Source organism: Polypterus senegalus, chromosome 12 (assembly GCF_016835505.1).
Source record: "Polypterus senegalus isolate Bchr_013 chromosome 12, ASM1683550v1, whole genome shotgun sequence".
Classification (NCBI taxonomy): Eukaryota; Metazoa; Chordata; class Cladistia; order Polypteriformes; family Polypteridae; genus Polypterus; species Polypterus senegalus.
In genome coordinates this window covers 153,864,867-153,885,005 of record NC_053165.1, presented here as the reverse complement: position 1 = coordinate 153,885,005, position 20,139 = coordinate 153,864,867, and the positions used below count along the sequence as shown (strand labels likewise).

Genomic DNA, 20,139 nt, shown 5'->3' with positions numbered 1-20,139 from the left:
CCACTGTTGAAATAAACCTACCATTGAAATAATACTGTTCTGAGACTTTTCATTTCTTTGTCATTGGACAAACTTACAAAATCAGTGAGGGGTCAAATAATTATTTCCTCCACTGTGTATATATATATATATATATATATATATATTTATATATACACATACATATACACTAGCCTTGTGCGCCCAACTACATTGCGTGTGTTAAAGTTGTCTGTGAAGGACTCCCTGTTTAAACGCGGCTGCCAGTCGTGAACTGGGCCCTTCGTCGCACAGCATTATGATTTTTTTATAAGGGAAACAAAATTACAAAGAAACCCTTGGACATTGATTCGATAGGAACGCCTACTCAGAATCACTGTCCGAATTGTAATTATGTGGTGGTGTAGGAGCATTTCTGCTTCTGTCCATTCACAGTCCATCTCGTTTTCACGACGCTGTCGTTTCCTCTCACAATCTCTTCTCAACCTTTCTCCAATCTTGCAGGTTGCTTTGTGGCAATCCAAAGAGTAAGGCAATATACACGGAACAACGGTTATAAAAGGGGGACACATAGGTATCCAGGCTCTTTAAAGCATAAATAGGGATCACTTCACTGACATGTGAGCAAGCCACGGTACAACTGTGAGACGCCCAGCACTCGCCAGCTACAACAATAATAATTTCCGGAACGTGCTGTTACGTTGTCATTCATTATACCCACTGTCTTTCTTTCATTCATATGTTACGTAGGCACGTACCTTTTATGTTCGGCAATCTCATTCTCTAACCAGGCCTCAAGAGCTAACCAGCGTAACACTGTCCACCACCCCTTTCGTTATTCCGGCACATTGCTGACATCCGTGAGTAACAACAACGTACTAAACTGGAAGGTGGTCTATGCATGAGTGGAATTCATGGATAAACAAAGATCAAGATCTAAATGAAGATCTCTTTAGTTAATTTAACGCACAACAATTTGTTTAGTTTGAATGTCTGCGTTTTGAGCTGTGACTGGAGTACTACAGTCTTCAGTAGTATAAGCCTGGAGGAGATTCTTAACGCAATGCCTATGTTTTAGCTGTCTCTCTACTGCCATCTAGTGCTTCTTATTCTAATTCATTCGCGGACAAACAAAGATCAAGATCCAAATGAAGATTTTATATATATATATATATATATATATATATATATATATATATATATATATATATATATATATATATAATATATCCAATACTAGATAGCCGACGCCCGCCGTAGCATACGGCAGTGTAAGAATAGGAACAGAAAACGGTGCATTGCCTTCATCAACCGTTTGTGTCAAGAAATAACCCACTGATAGGAACAGGCAGTTGCCGGATACCGGAATACAGGTGACGTTATACAAAACCCCATCGACAGAGAAGATACTGTAGTTCATTTTATAACAAAGGCTTAGGAAACAACTGTCACAGTATAACGAAAATAGCAAGGTGTGTGGAAGGCCACAGGCAGCGTGGGGAAGGGTTTGGAAGATGACGAATAGGAATGGAAAAATGCCATGTCGGCTGCGTGTGGGTGGGACCGGTTTTGAAGAGGAAGGAACGCAGTAGTCCGAAGGAGGAATAGGAATCGAGAAAAGTGGCGTGGGGTTGTATGGGAGGCCGCAGGCAGCGTGGGGAAGGGTTTGGAAGAGGACGAATATGAATTGAGAAATGCCATGTCGGCTGCGTGTGGGCGAGACCGGTTTTGAAGTGGAGTCACAGGCAGCGTGGAGAAGGGTTTGGAAGAGGACGAATAGGAATCGAGAAATGCTGTGTTGGCTGTGCGTGGACAGGACCAGTTTTGAAGTGGAAGCAGGACAAACCAGAAGAGAAATATATATAAGAGATATCTACATTTATATAAAACACTGAAAGAGTAAAATGTTAGAGGGGGAAAATAACTGACCAGTAAATACAAATTGCTAAATAGTGGCAACTTATAATATATTACTACGCACTGCTTGCCATTTCTACAGACCTCATGTAAAGGTTAATTACAGAAATTTGCATATATTTTTCAAGAGCCCAAGGAAGTGTTTACGCATTAAAAATTGTAAAGGTAAATCAGGAAATTGCACTTTATGAAATAGTAACAGAGTCATAATATTCCTATTAGTTGAAATAGATTATTGAAATAGACAACAGTCTGTATATGTTAGTTTTAAATACAGGTTAAGGGGAATTCAAGACAGATACCTACCATTACATAGTAATGCCTGAAGAGCTTCAGCTTTGCCAAGTTAACTGCAGCTATAAGAAACAGTAAGAACAAATCAGCTTTGTTCTCTAACAGTTCTTGAAGGTTCTTCTTTTCAAAAATTTCTTCTTAAGCTATAAATATTATGCTATAACAGGATTTATACTCATTCAATATGAAGAGAAGCACCAATTAGGATTGTTAAAACTAACAACATTATAAAAAAAGAAAAAAAAAGTTTATGCTACAACCAAACTGGCTACTCAAAGTCCACTTTATCCTTTAACTGCAATTCTGATTTTTAAAAAATACATCTTGAAATAGTAACATTTCAAACAATGCAGAATTGCAAATTTCAAGTTGGAAGCAAAACTAAAATAAATGCTTGCTTGGCACTGAATGTGATGCATCTGCATATAGCTTTTTACATGTCAGAATTTTGACTTTCTGCTTCCTAACAGGCTATTCATTGTATCATATAAATAGGATTAATGGTTGCTATTCAATGCATTTTATCAATAAAAACATAAAGAACTGTTAAACTAACAGAAGTGTGATATACACTGCCAAGCACAAATCATCAAACTACTGTTATATCATGGAACAACTAGGACGTAATGTCACTGCCATACCAATGCAGAGCAAGCAAGGCCAATCTTTTCTAGGTGTTTCTTGTTTCAAGCTGCTAAAACATCCAGGTGGCTCAGGATAATTTTAAACATGTATACATTTTATGTATAAGTAATTACCTTTCCCATCTGTACTTGATGCTTCTTGCAAATGTCTTATTGACCTAAAATGTTTGAAAACAAACAGTCACTATTTTGTTGTCACAAAAAGAGTAAATAATGTAATATGAAAAATGACACAACTGTTGTGAAGTAGCCCCACAATGACCTGGTGGTCTGTCCAGGACCATTTTGTAGCTTGTACCCATTGTTGCCAGGATAGGCCCCAGTCCCCATGCACTAAGTGGGTTTGAGAATGACTGATGGACTGACTGTTGGAAGGCATGGAAATCCAACAGATGGCTCTGTCCTTAAAAGGATATGAGCTTCAAATTTAATTTCTGTCTTATGTGCTAAATGCTTATAACTGGTATCAAAAAAATTACAGTTGAAAAATGAGGTGTTAGGTAATTTGATTGTTTTAAATTAGACCAACATCCTTTTGGGGGGGGGTAAACTTTTTGTGAAAATCTGCTGGATAAGACTTTAAATTGCCACAAACCACGAACGGGATGAAATGAGAAGTGAAACTGACAGAATGAATAAATGGCATTTATTGGTTACAAATCAGGGCACTGATACTGATGTTGTAACAAAAGAATTCTCACCAGACCACAGGGAACAGGATGGCTCCACAGCAAATGAGATCAACCAGGAAAAGAATTTCCTTCCAAAGGGCATATTCGCTAGTTCCTTCTTCCGTTGACTCTATGATAATGTATGCAACATTGGCCAACACCTGATGAGAAAGTAACTTAATCTAACTTATTCATGACAGGTAATTGAGATATGGAGGATAAATACACAAGATCATATTCAAGCAACACCAACTCACAAATAGAAAAAATAGACTTTTGATCGGGAGATCTAATAATCAATGTATTTTGTTACCACTGCTCTCTGTTTTACACTGTTGAAGCAGAAGTGCTCATTTTCCAAAACATCAAAAAATGAGTTTATCAAAAAAAAAAAAAAAAAAACACCTGTCATTGCTGCTCTATGCTTACTTGAAATCTAGAGGGTGTTTTAATAAAGGAGAGAAAGAAATTCTGTATAAAGTTATTGAATTTTAAAGTATATTGTAACACTTCTCAAAAGAATTTAAAAATCTCTAATACATCACACACACTGTTTGAAATCCATCACAAGGAAAATGGGGTGAATAATAAAGCAACAGCTGCTTTGTAATAGATATGTACATATTGTAATTCCCCACTGTCTGCAGATTATATCTAGTACATTTAAGGACTATTCTTCCATCAGTAAACACCCCTCCTTACCTGCAGTGGGATGACAATCATGAAAATTTTCTTCTCTTTATCTGACAGAATATATTTCACAAAAGCCCATCCAGTTCCAATGAGGGCTAGGGTGATGAAGAGTAAAGCACCTTTCAACCTATGAAGTCAAAATGAAATGTAATTCCCAAACCATTACATTCTTGAGAAGATTGGATAAAGATGTTCTTACAGTTAATATAACATTGTACTGTGTATCTTGGTCACTGCTGTACAAGCATTTGGCATTCTAACTGACAATTTTGGAAAGAAACTGACCGATGTAGGAGGTTAAATTGACAAAATGTATTAATTTAGTTCTTCTCCTCTTTTATTCCATCTCTTATCAGGTCAAAAACAGAGATTGACAGAGGGCTTAAAATAGTTCTTGCTGTGCAATTTTGGATTGAATGGTTTATTCTGAAAAAGTATTAAGCCCTTTAACGCTGATAAAAAGAAACTCTACGATTACAGAATTCCATTGAAACAAAATAAAGTAAATTTAAGTAATAAAGTGTTAGTTTACCAGCAGGTGGTGATCAGTTGACAACTCCGCCCCTCTCTTCATCAGAGTGTCCAAGACATGTGGCCGCAGGTCCGACGACACGACCACAAAGTCGATCATCGAACTGAGGCCTAGGGTGTCCTGGTGCCAAGTGCACATATGAACACCCCTATGCTTGAACATGGTGTTCGTTATGGACAATCCGTGATGAGCACAGAAGTCCAATAACAAAACATCTCTCGGGTTCAGATCGGGGGGCCATTCCAGGTGAAGTCTCCCAGCAGTACGAGGGAGTCCCCAGAAGGTATGCCCTCTAGCACCCCCTCCAGGCACTGCAAAAAGGGTGAGTACTCCAAACTGCTGTTCGGCGCATACGCGCAAACAACAGTTAGGACCCGTCCCCCCACCCAAAGGCGGAGGGAGGCTACCCTCTCGTAGTTTATGTTGTGTGCAAATGATATCTTTCAATTACACTCGTGTACCCTTATAACTGTTCACAGGGAAGTGTAAAGTGGTAGGCTGAAAATCAACACTTCCAAATCTTACATCATTGTTAATTTTAGTAATCTTGTTAACGGACAAAAGGCTGTACTTTGTGAACTTTTTTTTGTTTTAAATTTTTTCCAATATCATGCATAAAATGTGTTTGGTAATTATGGTAGTTTCTTGTATTTACATGATTTAAAATATAAGCTCAATATTTTTTAAGACAAACATTTTTTCATAATCATGGTATTATTTTGCTGCATGAAATTGTGTTCTAAGGAGAAGCATTTTTAAATAATTATTTTTAAATTCCTAGCGTTCACTTGCATTTCTAATAGAAATTGAGGGTATCGGGGTTGAGGGATTTACTGTGATGTCACCCTTTCAATACATCTATACTGCTCTAGCGGTGTTTAATTTACTTTCTATAAGGCAAATAAAATGATATGGGAGACATCAACCCATCCACAAATCTGTAATGACTTTCAAATTAGCTTTTTTTTTGTTTGTAAATTAATTTCTGCAACCCAAAAATAAAACACACCATTGGGCAGACAACAGGAGTTGTGTGCTTCTTTCCCAAGGTAGCTATATATATATATATATATATATATATATATATATATATATATATATTATGATCTGCAGATTCATTTTTGACCAAGCAGTTAACTCTGTTTTGATATACATCAAACCTTTACAAAGCTGACTCCACAATTCCCTATACTGTTTTAGTTCCCACCATCTTATCCTTCCCATTCCATCTTCAAACTTTGTGACGCTGGACAAGGGATCTCTACCTAAATGAAAGATTTATATTTTTTTGACTAAAAGTAAATATTCTGTTATTTCAAAAATACTATATCAGAGAAAATGCAATAAAAAATCTTTTTTGTTTTAAATACATACAACATTCAATACAGTGTCTTGAAGGTGACCCAATTATATATTCTGATTTATAAAAAAGGTATAAAGAACATTAAAACAAAAAGTTTTTAACCTCAATTCCCATGAAAGATTTTAGGTGTTTTTTTTTACTTTTTGCCTTTACAGTATTATCTATGTATTACTCCTTTTTCAGAGCAAATGCCAGTTCCAGTGATGCAAATAAATACTATTTCTTGTTAATTTATAAAAAATATGTGCTTACAGATGAGTAATGTAGTACATTACAGCCAAGCCTTCAATAGGCTGCCCCTTAGTATTGATAAAGTAATAGTTTATCTGAAAATGAAACAAAAATAAAACAATCATAAACTCATTCCATTTAATTCTGCATTTAAACAATCCAGCTAAAAGAGATGTACATTTCCTGCATATTTATGGAATTAGCCAATTTTAAACTAGGGTCAAGAGTACAACATTTGAGGTAACATTACATGATGTCTACTTGCATCTAGTGACACTTCCTCAAAAAAGTTAAAAGTGATTACTTACGCTGTGGAATATCAGAGAAATTGATTTAGTAAATGCCAAAGCAGCCATAAGCCAATGAATTTTAAACACATTGTATCTGTCAAAACATGAAACACCAAGCATTAGGTACATTTTAAAAAATGTCAGCTATGCAAGAGAGAATGAATTTGCCCATGGCAAAGCCTTTAAATGCTTTACTTCTACAAAAAAATTTTCTGGGACACTTCTTACTGTTCATGCCATGGGTCCTCAATCACAGTCCTAGAGGGCCACAGTGGCTACAGATTTTCTTTCCAGCCAGTTTTCTAATTAAAATTCAGTTCTTGCTGATAATGAAACTTGGTATTTAACTATAAGACTCTTTAGTGCTTTCATTCATTAAAGACACATTTTAGTTGCATTGTAGATCAGAGGTCCTCAATTACAGTTCTGGGGGTCTGCAGTGGCTACAGGTTTTCACTTCAAACAATTTCTTAATTAGAACCCATTTATTTACTACTGAATCAATATGTTTTTGGAGTTAATTTTAGTTGTCTTGCCTGTTACAATTCAAAATGATTAATTGCCTATTTTAGCTTTTATCAGCTGCATTTAAGTTCTAATTGTTGCATGTTTTCTTAACCAGACATTAGTTAATAATGAAATGCAGCTAACCAATAAACCAGCAGCTCTCCAACTAATGCACTTCCTTTGAAACTGTGCATATACACCATGAAGTATCGGTGATACAAAAAAATGTATCAAAATAAATGGCATGGGAACTTAAAGTGACTGTTCTCAGAGAAGGAAACTCTACAGTGCGATTAAACTTTCTCTTGGATGAAGTGATTACATCTTGCCTGAAGACGGGGCCTGAGTTGCCTCGAAAGCTTGCATATTGTAATCTTTTTAGTTTGCCAGTAAAATGTGTCATTTTGCTTGGCTTTTCCTGGATGAATGACAGCACTAACAAACCAAATAGTTAAATACAAGTTGCATGATCAGCAAGGACTGTCTTCTAATTAGGAAATTAGTTGGAAGGAAAACCTGCAGCCACTGTGGCCCTCCAGGGCCGTGATTGAGGAACCCTGGTTCATGCGGTTCCACAACTATTTAGGTGGGATTTCAGTGTTATACAACATCTTTCATATTTTAGGGCAAATCCACATTTTAAAATCGTTTTCATTCTCATAGTGATTAGTTTTACAGATAGCAAAATTATTACTACTTGTAACGATAAAAGAATTTAAAATATTGATACAAGTCAATGAATTATGACAATCTGTAATAGTTTTCCAAGGGTACATTCAAAGTCCAGAGTCAATCATGATTTTCTTTCTTAACAATTGCATTAACTATTAACTAGAATACATGCTTGTCACTGATATTATACCCTAATAACTACTAGGTAAGTGTAATGACAACTGCTGGCAAGCAATTTTATTATATGTTTAGATTTTTAACTTTTAAGTGTTATGTTATAGGCACTGCAGATTAAATGTGCACAAAACATCAAATATAAAACCTATACATTAATAAACTAATCATGTACAGCATAAAACAGTGATTGTACTGAAAGAAAGAAACTTGCCTGTGCTTAAGCAGAATATATACCCAGAACATAGCCGCTGTAAAGAAGAAACCTGACATTACAATATAAAGCAATGGTAGGGGCATTTCTGCAGCTGAGAGGTATCCTCCTGGATTCTTTTCAATAATTTCAACCTAGAGAGCAAAAAGGGGAACAAAGTAAATTGGAGAGTAAGCATCACATTGGCCTTTTCGTGTTACATCCACAACACAAACTTCAGCTAACAATGGTAGTTCATTTGTTTCAGAATTTAGATGTCAGAGATGTAGTGAAGTTTAGTCATACCATTACACAAGTGACTCCTTGGTGTCTCCTTTTCTCATATTTAAAGCTTGCTGACTAACTGTCCTGGTATACACAAGAGTGGAGCAATAATAATACTTGTAACATCAGATGTAGAACACCAACACTTAATATCATGACTGGATAATACTTCACACTGTACTGCATGCAGTGTTTTACACTGAGTCACATTTATTGCATTATATCAACATATTGTTAAGAAATAATGGCTCACATGTTTCACACATACATTTATAATGAAAAAACTCAAGAATAAAACAAATGTAACAGACTACTGAGTTTTAATACCACAAGCCCAATTAAACAACACCTAAGGATATATGAATATAACTCTTTATATATAATATATTACCCGTGGCTGTCCGTTTGTCTGTCCAGGATTTTAAATCTCCTGTAGCTCGCAAACCATTTGTCCTATTGACCTAAAATTTAGTACACATATACTACATGACGTCTAATATAAGTTTTCGGAGTGATGATTGACCTCCAAAGTTAATCCTCTTTTTATTTTTATTTTATTGTAGAATCAACTGATGGCAGCGGTCAGCAGGGCGGACATGAGGCACATGTGTATGGGTGCCATTCTCATTCACTACCACCTTCGCTGTCACTTCCCGTACCTCTTCATATCTTAAGTCGTTCTTGAGGCAGATTGAAGACTTAAGTGCCAGCTTAAGTGAAAAATTAAAGAAAATGTACTAATCGCAACACATACACTGACTTAATCAGTTTTAACGCAAAAAGAGGCCGGCAAAAGAAGAGAAGGAGTGGGCCGCTAGGGTGGAAAAAAGTAGAGCTGCTCAGGAAGCAGCAAGCGCATCAACCTCTGAGCAAGCGAATGCTAAACGTACAGAGAAAGATGATGAAAACTAGGAATGCTCAAGTCAAGTGTATTCATTGCCTGTTATCATGCAGTGCGCTGTTACTGGTATCTAAAAATAAACAAAGCCTCTGTTTGCTTTTAGAATAAGATCAGGACATCTTGGAATATGATCATGCAAGTCCTAGACTGTGCATAGTGGGATACTACATCAGTCGTTAAGAAGAAAATCCCAAGGTTCTTTTGAAAGGATGAAGATGGTAGAAATCTCAAATAGGGGTTAAATGAAGTTCAGAATTGTTGATTGGGAAAGCCAAGGAAGGTAACCAAGTTCATCTAGGTTGTCACTAAGCTACTGCCACTTTCAATTTTGTTTAGCAGAGTAAATGAGGGTATTATGATCCTTAAACAAGGAACACCAAGAGGGAATGTCATTTTAAGAGTGCTTGACATGTGTGATAACATAAAATAGCCTTATATTCCTGTTACATGACCAGGCAGAGCAATTATCTGATATAATGACTTTTACAAGATTATATATGTAAATACGCCATCATTACTATTGACACTGCCCTCCTTGCCACATGAAATCATTTTACAGACTTTGTGATCAATTTACACCCAAATCAGGACCAGCTTCTCTAGCCTCTTTGGAACTCTTGCTAGTTACATTATGTTACTTGAGAAGTCGCATAACAAAGTGCTGGCAGAGCTTACTTATAGATGACATATACTGCTGCATTAAAGATAACGTCCTGGGATTTGCCTTCCTGGTCAGAACCCTGCTTGCTCCTCTTCCAGTTCCAATTCCACATTCCTATAAAGTGTTTCCGGCAAGTTCCTTAGTATATACTGGCTGCTACAGAGGACAGGCACATGGCTTTGTAGTCCTCACAGCATGAGTCACCCTTCTTAAATAATGGGATAATATTTTCACTCATTAATGAACCCTCTTCCCAAACCCTTTGAATTATCTGCTGCAGTTCATCTACCAGGACGCTTCTCCTTCATAATCTTCTCGACTTTGTGCATGTTGAAAGCAGATTATCAGAGTTCCTTATGCTTCTTACCCTTCTCCCAAAATGTGTTCCTCAGGTTTAACAAATAACCATGTATATATCTCTGGTGTCTCCAGTAATAAGGAACTTCTTCTATGCCTCCTACTTCTGGTCACAGGCTTGTTTCACCTCACCACCTAATCCTCAACTCATTTTTGTACATTCCCTGGCTGTGTTGATCTTCTTCTTCCCACCTATTTCCCCACTCACCCAGACAGCGATCAACTTCAGGCAGGCCCACTACTCATTCACAGTTCTTTTCCCGCTTCTCCAATCCTGCCCAACTCCCTCCATTTTTTCTGGTACTCAGTTGCCTTCCCTAGGGTTTTAACATCCTCTCACCTGACACTTTTACATGGCTACACTTTTCTACATCTTCCACCTGAAAAATATGTTTCACTATCTAACAGGCAATGGTTGGTGGAGAGCTCTTCCATTCTAATAACACTGATATCTTGCAAAAGGTTCCCGAGTTTTTCCAGCCCCCACAGATTAAAAATGCTTGGTTAATAATGTTCACAGATTTCATGTATTAGAACAGGCCTAACAGTGGCACAGTGAGCAGCGCTGCTGCCTCGCAGTAAGGAGACCAGGGTTCACTTCCCGGGTCCTCCCTGCATGGAGTTTGCATGTTCTCCCCAAATCTGCGTGGATTTCCACCACCAGTCCAAAGACATGCAGGTTAGGGTGCGCTTGGTGTGTGGGTGTGTGTGTCCTGGCATCTTCCCCAGGATATGTTCCTGCCTTGCGTCCTGTGTTGGTTGGGATTGGCTCCAGCAGACCCCCCTTGACCCTGTGTTAGGATATAACGGGTTGAAAAATGACTGTCTGATTGAGAACAGGCCTATTCCAGTATTTTTTTTTATTTTTTTTTTTATACTAAGACATGCATAAGCCTTATGGTGTACTTATATTGCATATTATAGTGGTATTTTTACAATTAAACTACCGATCATAAGAGTTACCTGATCCCTTTTACTAAGAAAATGAAACTCTGCACACTTATATTTCAGTGACCACAAAAAACTCCTTAAAATACATACTTTGGAATAGAAATTACCAAATATCTGCGTGATCACTAAACAGGAAATCAGTTAACCACTGCCTAATTCCTATTCTTCCCCACTTTTTCTCCATATGATACTAAAACTCCAAGTCCCAGCATGTGGTCTTTAACAACTCAGCCGTTAAGGTCTCCTATTAACTTGTTAAGACTACACAAGATTAAAAGCAATATTAAAAAACTGGTACATAATCAACTCCAAGCTTGAAATAAAGAAGAGCAGGACAGGAATCCCATGGTGCCTAATAACAGAAGACCCAAAACAACTCAAAGTGAGACATTACATTTTTTTCACTTTCAATAAAACCCTTATTACATAAACAATTATCTATATATATATATATAATTCACTAAGGCAAGACACCCATGGAAAGCACGCCGGAAGGGGCGTGGATTCATTAAGCCGCCGACAAGTGAGACACCTATGACGCACGCAGGAAGGAGCAACGCCCACCAACTCCAAGACCATTGGATACGACGACAACTCACAGAGCCACACCCACCAACTCGGACACGACAACACAGAAAAACCGCCGTCATTTATAATTGTCTGTCGTAGAGGTCACATGCAGCTCCGACCCACGTTGACTGTTCATAGAGGCATGTTTCTCGCGGAGGTGAATCGCCATATGCAGCGTGTAAAACTGTTTGCGAGGGGTATCCCATGGGATCCTTAAAACATTCCTTTACAACTGAGGTTAAAACACAATGAAGTGAGCAGTCTTTAAAAAACGAGTTTTTGGTTACGTGTGTTGGTTCATTCCGTGCATTGGTTAAAACCCAATGAAGGAAGCAGTCTTTAAAAAACAATAAGCCCTTTGCCTCTGTTTCATTACCGTCGTCTCACCTGCTTCACCAATGCAGGCCCTGCAGCAGTCGAGACGCTCTCTCGGCAGCTGACCTTCTCTGTGCCTGACCAGTTCACACAGAGGCACCACATGACCAAGCAGTGTGTATGCTTCGAGAACGAGGGTGGACGCGACAGGACTATCTAAGAAGAGGCATGTTTGTCACGGATGTAAATTGCTGTATGCAGCGTGTAAAACAATTTGTCGCGAATGTGAATTGCTGTATGCAGTGTGTAAAACGCTGTATTGTATGTTGCCCTCTCTAGAGTTGGATCTTTTCATTCACCTACAGTCATATACACAATGAAGTGAGCAGTCTTTAAAAACCGAGTTTTCGGTTTCAACACACGATCGCGTGCACCATAGCAAACTGTTTTACACGCTACATACAGCAATTCGCATCCGCGACAAACATGCGTCTTCTTAGATGCTCCTGCACTTTGTACTCACCCCCCTCCCATCTTGCTGCTACCGTGGTCGGGTGTCTTGGTGGATTATATCTAGAAAGGCAGCCAAAACCGCAAAGACACAGCTGCCTCTGGACTGTACAACGACTCGAGTGACGAGTTGGAGGTGGGCACATGAGCAGGCAGTGAATACCGGACGAGAAATCAGCAGACTAGCATGACGGAGGGAGCGAGTGGATGTCCTTCTCCTCTCCTCCCATTCCACCTTCCGCACCTGGTTCGTTCCGTGCATTGTTACAATTTTGCTTTTCTTGCTGATTTATTAAATTTACCGATTTTTCAAATGTTAATTTTCTCCCTCTGCTTAAAAATTATTAAAAAACCGGCCTGATTATGTGGCGTATAGTACGCCGCGGGTTGGCTAGTAGTCATTAATTTATTCTAGTACCTGCTTACAATAAACAATGGACAGATATGTTGAGCCTGTATTAGTAGGACAAGGAGCAAACTGGGAACCAATTTTAAAGAGAGCAATAGTTCATCATATGACAAACTCATAGATATACATACACACACACACACACACATACTCATTTATTTATATTGATACAATTCATAGTTGCAAATTAACTTTAAATATTTTTTGGATAAATAAATTCACATAACCCTCAAAGGTCAAGCTAAAAGACAATTTCCCTTTGGGGATTAACAAAGTATATCAAACCAAAATCAAAAAATGCATTCAGATAGTGCATACTAGGATGACTCATTACACCAAAGAGCGACTGGTTTTACAAAATGACTCTAGGAAGTTCTTGCTTATCATCAGCAACACAAGTGATAACAAGTGTTACATTTCCAAAAGAAGCCCACTGATTTATTATATACTTACATCAATGCTGAAGCTAGGTTCAACTGCAGATTTTGAAGTGGAACAGAAGTGAAAATTTAGATTGTAAAGCCCCTCATCTGATTTTGAGGTGATGTTCAGGAAGAACTGTAAATGATGGCAAAGTAATAATATTAGTTTAAACAAAGTCAGGCAACTCTATTTTATAATTTCTTAAAATTATTAAACTTACAAAAAAGCTGTAGGATCCATTTATATTTTCCAAGACAAAATTTTTTGGTTCTGCAGACTTTCCACTGGATGTAACCTTTTAACAATAATTAAGGGAAATATATTAAAAAAGACAAACACAAGCAAAATTATAAGCTAAACATTCAGTTTTCTTACTGCAACGTGTCCACCTCGATTTCTCATACCTCTTCATTGGCACTCTTGACTTGTCCCCCAGCTTTGTTTTCTGAGACAGTCATACTCTGGACAAGATCAGAACGTTTTGTTTTGCTGCCTACAATTGCATATTTATAATTAATATTTTTCATCACTATTATCATAAAGATGCTCTTCTAAATTTCTTAAAATCATGTTAATCAATTCGTTACATAAAAAAAAGCTCATCTACTATTTATTACATAAAATATAGCAACGTCCCAACTCTCTGGGTGGATATCATATAGCAACACCCATGCTGAACACACACACTAAATATTTAGTTTTTAAATCTGAAAATTTCAGGTTAAAATTAAATTTACATTTCAGTTTGTCAACTAAGACAGAGTATATAAAATTTATCAAACTCCAACCTGCCTGTATTGTAGGGTGGTTTACAGCTATACCTTTGTGTGCCTCCCTTCCGTGCCCTTCCGAGAGAATCCTAAATCCAAAGAGGACTGTTTCATTTATGTTAGGTAGAATGCCCATAGGGGACTGGGCGGTCTCATGGTCTGGAATCCCTACAGATTTTATTTTTTCTCCAGCCATCTGGAGTTTTTTTGTTTTTTCTGTCACCCCTGGCCATTGAACCTTACTCTTATTCGATGTTAATGTTGATTTATTTTGTTTTATAATTGTGTCTTTCATTTTTCTATTCTTTAATATGTAAAGCACTTTGAGCTACTGTTTGTATGAAAATGTGCTATATAAATAAAAATGTTGTTGTTGTTGCCTCCCCAACTGAAAAGAAGGGACAAACTGAATCATCATAGCATTTTACAGAGTTAACTATGCCAGTATCAGCTCAACTAGTCTGTTCTTAGAGGTAAGTTGTAAATGTGAGATGATGAAAAAAACCCAAAACAGGTAATAGCTATATTCAGAATTACACATGCTTTGAAATGTAAGTTCAAGTTTAAAAATATACAAAACACATTTAAGTAACTGCCAATCAGGGGTAAATGAAGAGCAATAACAGTATTGTTAGTAAAGACACCAGAGCAGCTCTCACGAAAGAGTGCCAGACACAATAATAAGCATCTTTAGAAATTAAGCAAAATGAGAAAAATAAAATCCTTTATGAAAGCATTGCACAGTGCCTAAACATATCTGACACTTCACTCAGTGAAACATGAGCTTTAGAAAAATGAGCAGAACACCAGAATGTTAATGTGACATGCAGCTTCTCCAAATTATTCTCAATTCAAATTTCAGAAAAAGGAGACAATATTTTCACATGTAACAGAAAAAAACTCAGAGCTTTAGCATCTTTAAATATTAAATAAGCAGCACCGAGAACAGATTAAGTTTGCATGACGGCTATGAAACATAGGCATGCTAATGTAATTACTAAGGAAACAATAAAGGCTTCATACAAGTAGTCTTTGAAGATGCAGCAATATAACTACATGAAAAAGTAGTGTGTGGTGATTAAATAAAAATACAGTTTAATAAAGAATTTGTTTAATTCAATTTCAGCAGTAAAATGTATGCCTCCAAATACTGTAAAGTGTAATACTACAGAAATATTATATCCACTATGTTTAAGACATACTAAAACACACAAATCATCTAGCATTAGAAATTGCTGATAGCACATGATAAACATTACAGAAATGCTTATGTCTAGCATATTATTTTCATGACCAAAAGACAAGGATACAACATTGTACTATAGCTACAATACTGCCTAAACACCTGAAAAGTAGTTTGCTTTCTTTTACCCCAAAAAACACAACGGTTTGTATACTAACTTTAGAATTCAGAAATATAAGTGATAAGGATTACCTTTCTGATCTTTGTTGGGTAACGTTTTCCCAGTAACTGTGTACATTTGGTTTCCAAAGTGCTTGACTTGAACACTATACATAGTAAAATAAAGTTATAGATGCTTAGTTAATATTCTAACAGTCCAGTAACAAAAATAGCAAAAAGAAAATATTGCTATTTGATCATTATCTTCATATCTGGACTTACATTTTGCCTTTCAGTTGTAAAATAAACAAGGTGAGAGGTTCTGTGCTTTCTGTTTTAGACAGTAGGCAGGAATCTGATTCTTCAGACTTCGCATCAGAAGGAAAAATAAAATATGTATATATGCATTACAATAATATAAAAACACATTTTATTCTAAAGTAATTGAAATGATTTGTGCAAAGCAGAGCTGAAGGATCATCAAAATATGTTTCATTTTAAATTATTGTAGTAAATAGTGCAACTGCAATATTACTTGCAATAAACAAAAATCAAACTAAGGCTGAAATAATACTTTAGAAAGTTAAGCTAACTTTTAAAAAGGCAATTAGTGAATGAATACTAAACCAAAAAAAGATGAATATTAAATTATTGACCTACAGTAAGTATTTGGGCAGTGACACAATTATTATTAGTGTGGTTCACTATCCTAGCATACTGATAATCAAATGAAGTTAGCTTTTTGTGAAATGAGTTTTTTTGTGTAGACTTTCATAATCAAATCCAATGTATTAACATTAAACTTTTGGGTGAATCATATAGTGTGGAGGATGGCTGGCCGTTTATCCCGGCCAATACCCCAAGCCGCCAGGTGGAGCCCTCCTTGCAGCATGGAGGTCCCCAGAAGACCAGCAGGGCATCATGGACAATGTGGTTTTTATGCACAGCCCTGCTGGATGCCATGGGGGCCACAAGAGGGAGCTGCAGGTAGGACCGAGGACTTCTTCGTGCCCTATGACCCGGAAGTTCGTCATAGGAAGAGCGACAGGCTTCCGGGTTGAAGAGAAGAGCTTTTACCTGACCCAGAAGTGATTGATAATCACATGGACTGGGGATTGGGAACACTGGAGATGTGTTCAGGAGATATAAAAGGACTGTGGGTGCTCCCAGATGGCGAGCTGAGCTGAGTGGAAGGATGGCAACGCGTCTGGGAGCTGGAGGATTGTTTATTGTGATTAGTATTTGTGATTTATGAGTATAGTGGTGGAGAGTGTGCTTTGTGCACTGTGGAGATTTAATAAAGTCAGAATTTGGACTTTTACCTGGTGTTTGGAGTCGTGGACAGGGGTTCAAGGGAGCAAGACCTCCCCCTATCTACCACAATAGGAATTGCAGCACTTTTAATATTGTCCTTCCTATTTTAAGGAGCCAAATGTAGTAGGACAATGTGGCTGATTGTCAGTTGCTTGGCCAGGTGTATATTATTTCATTGTTAAGTCGTGCACAATTAATCTGATAAAAGTTTATTGCTAAGTGGGGTATTTTTATTTGGAATCTGTTGCTTTTGTCACTTAACAAGAGGACCAGGCAGGTGACAATTCCAGTAAAGAAGGTCATCAGGAGGGTAAATATAAGAAAAAAAGCAATCCAAGACATAGTAAAAACTTTACGTTTGTCAAAACCAACTGTTTGATACATTATTGAAAAGGAATGTCCTGGTAGTAGACCAAGTAATATTTTCATCTCTACAGAAAAAATCCCTTTTTAACTGCCAGTCAAATCAAAAAACACTGTATCCAAGATGACTATAAAGAAAATACTTCAGGAGTATAAATTTGGAGGATTCACCACAAGATACAAACCACTGGTAACAGAACAGAACAAAAATGTCAGCTTAGTTTGCTAAGAAATGCATCAAAAAATGTGTACAATTTTTGGGACAACACCTTATAGGCAGATGAGATAAAGATTCACCAGTACCTAAGAATATCACCTCATTTGTGAAACATGATTGGGGTAGTAGTGTTATGGCTTAGGCATATATATGGCTGCCACAGGAATGGATTCCCTTAAATTTAGGACTCCTGCTCATGCAGCTGACTTACGAAAAGCATAAAGGTTAAACTTATCTTCTTTTCCAAGGTGTACAAGTGCATTAAACCATCATGGATCACCATGCCTTTTTGTGATTTGGGTTGCCAATGGGAGTCTCTCTTGGGTGATTCTGTACTCTTAATTGCTTCACTGTTGTTTGCTTAAGATGGAAGTGTGACCTCTTAATAAGTATTAATCATAAGGGGCTACAGTAAAGTTCGAAACAATTAAACAAATACTTCATGTAGCTCCTAGTTTGCAGCCACAAAAAAGATGCAAGCACCATACAAGTCTCATATCTAATGAATATCCTTTGCAATGAAGCCAAAATATTAAGCGTATTTGTCCTTTTCATTAATGGTTTCTTGAATACCCCTTACTTGTAAATGATTGATGTTTAAGCTGCCTAGGCAGCCACTTGCAATTGTTGGCATTATGGAGCAAATGTGGAGCTTTCATAATGGAGTCAAAAGCATTTGGCACACATTACAGAATATCTGTGTAATTAATGAAGTGTCTAAATCATTAGAACACAAAACCTTACCACTCATTTACCGAATGTATTTAGGTATGGGCAGAAATTGTGTTCAGCAATACTTTTAGTTTACTTACCGTGTATGACAAGAGACCGTCAACCCTTGATTTTGATAAGCTGAACCCAATCTGAGAAAAACAAAAAAAAAGAATTATTCACATGTAAACAAAATTAACTTCTAAAATTGGCAATTCTTACAATTAAAAAAATCTGATGAAGAAAATGTACATAAACCAATCATTTAAAATAAGCAAAAAGCATACAGTTAAGTTCTGGACAAAGTGTAACTTTCTAAAATATTACTCTTTCAACCTACTACAGAATATAATTTAGATTCAGTGCATGTCAGATATTTTACAGTTTACAAAACAGTCAATTAATTAAATGGTATTTCCAGTTTAATTATGTGACAAAAACAATAGTTGAGAGTTGCAAAGTTGAACTCACTTGGGAATTCACAGCAGTCTTTTCTGCTGCATCAGTGCACTGCAATGCTCTCTGACTTCCAACAGTGGCATTTTTTTCCCCCCCATTGACAAACCAGTAAAGAGTAAAAGCATAAAGAGCCAGCATGTGTACAAATGCCTTTAATAAAGATGCTTGTGTAAGCTGTTCCTCCACAAACAATAAAGGCTGTTTAATTTTTTATTTGACGGTTTTATATGTACACAAATGAGATTTAGACTTTTTTCACTAAGTTCAAACAAAAAGGACTAACATCAAATGTTTTCACTTCCACTAAATGCTGTTACTTGGATGGTGGCTTTATTTACATTTCTCCAGTATATGATAACAGTTTAATCCATTTTCTAGCATGTACGATATTCCTTTTTCTTTTTGATATCTTGGAAGCACTAACGTCTCACAAGCATTTCCATAAATCAAAGAGTGAAAACATAAAACCCTACATACTGTACTTCAGTCAGAAGAAAATGTCTTCTGGTATATTTTATGGGAAATGTAGAAAAAGAACACAACTTTGAGTAAAAAAAAAAAATATATATACACAGCATGATTGCTGCAGTTACCAAACAAACATAATCATATTCTGCATTTACGATACACTGTAAACCACTGGGTTAGCAACACAAATAATACATGAATGCAATAAAAAATAAATTAGTATAAAACAGGAACTTAAATCACATTCCTTGTTTCTGTACAACTTATACTTCTTACTTTGAAGTACTAGGGTGTTGTACCGTGTTAGCAATTATGAATGTAGTGAGACATCAAGCAAAATGACACCTTTTATTGGCTAACTAAAAAGATTACATTATGCAAGCTTTTGAGACAACTCAGGCCCCTTCTTCAGGCGAGATGTAATCAGATCACTGTGCGGGGTTTGCACACACACTCTCTCTCTCTCTATGGTACTGTCTTATATTTTCCAGTTGGTGAACTGGCTCAAAATGAGTGAGAGTTTTCACCTTTTGTTTGTTTTTTTCCCCCACTTTAATTACTGACGGAGTACAATACTTCAGATGTAGTAAGAGATGACGAAAATGCCAGCTATGTAAATTATTTACACATACAACATTATGGGAATTTAAAAGCACACTGGTAAGCATTGCTGTTTTATAAAACCAATGTCTTCAGTTCTAATCCAATGCTGATTCATTGTCTATGCAGAGTTGCCATGTTCTCCTTATGTCTGTGTAGAGCTTGAAGACTTGCATATGTATGTTATGTTGTGTGGAGGATGGCCAGGCCCTTGCCCGGCCGAAACGCCCCTGTGATGGAAGGACTGGGGTAAAAGGACAATTTCAGGGCAATACCTCCCTCGGAATACAAGAGGACAAACCCCCTGCCTTACACTAGGGCCATGAGTTTGGAGCTTAGAAGCTCAATCCTGC

At 36.9% G+C, this 20,139-nt stretch overlaps 1 protein-coding gene across 1 annotated transcript in view; it reads right to left on the bottom strand.

Annotated features, from left to right (window-relative positions):
• The window catches only part of LOC120539958 (protein GPR108-like), a 57,203-nt gene that overhangs the window by 10,843 nt on the left and 26,221 nt on the right, over positions 1–20,139 (bottom strand). Inside the window, exons 3-15 of the mRNA XM_039770352.1 lie at positions 18,361–18,411; positions 15,937–16,022; positions 15,748–15,821; positions 13,947–14,035; positions 13,763–13,837; positions 13,573–13,677; positions 8,182–8,315; positions 6,633–6,708; positions 6,346–6,419; positions 4,208–4,325; positions 3,536–3,666; positions 2,949–2,992; positions 2,203–2,252 (exon numbers count right to left, since the gene is read on the bottom strand). Coding sequence (XP_039626286.1) covers positions 2,203–2,252; positions 2,949–2,992; positions 3,536–3,666; positions 4,208–4,325; positions 6,346–6,419; positions 6,633–6,708; positions 8,182–8,315; positions 13,573–13,677; positions 13,763–13,837; positions 13,947–14,035; positions 15,748–15,821; positions 15,937–16,022; positions 18,361–18,411 — 1,107 coding nt within the window. The remainder of the gene's footprint in view (positions 1–2,202; positions 2,253–2,948; positions 2,993–3,535; positions 3,667–4,207; positions 4,326–6,345; positions 6,420–6,632; positions 6,709–8,181; positions 8,316–13,572; positions 13,678–13,762; positions 13,838–13,946; positions 14,036–15,747; positions 15,822–15,936; positions 16,023–18,360; positions 18,412–20,139) is intronic.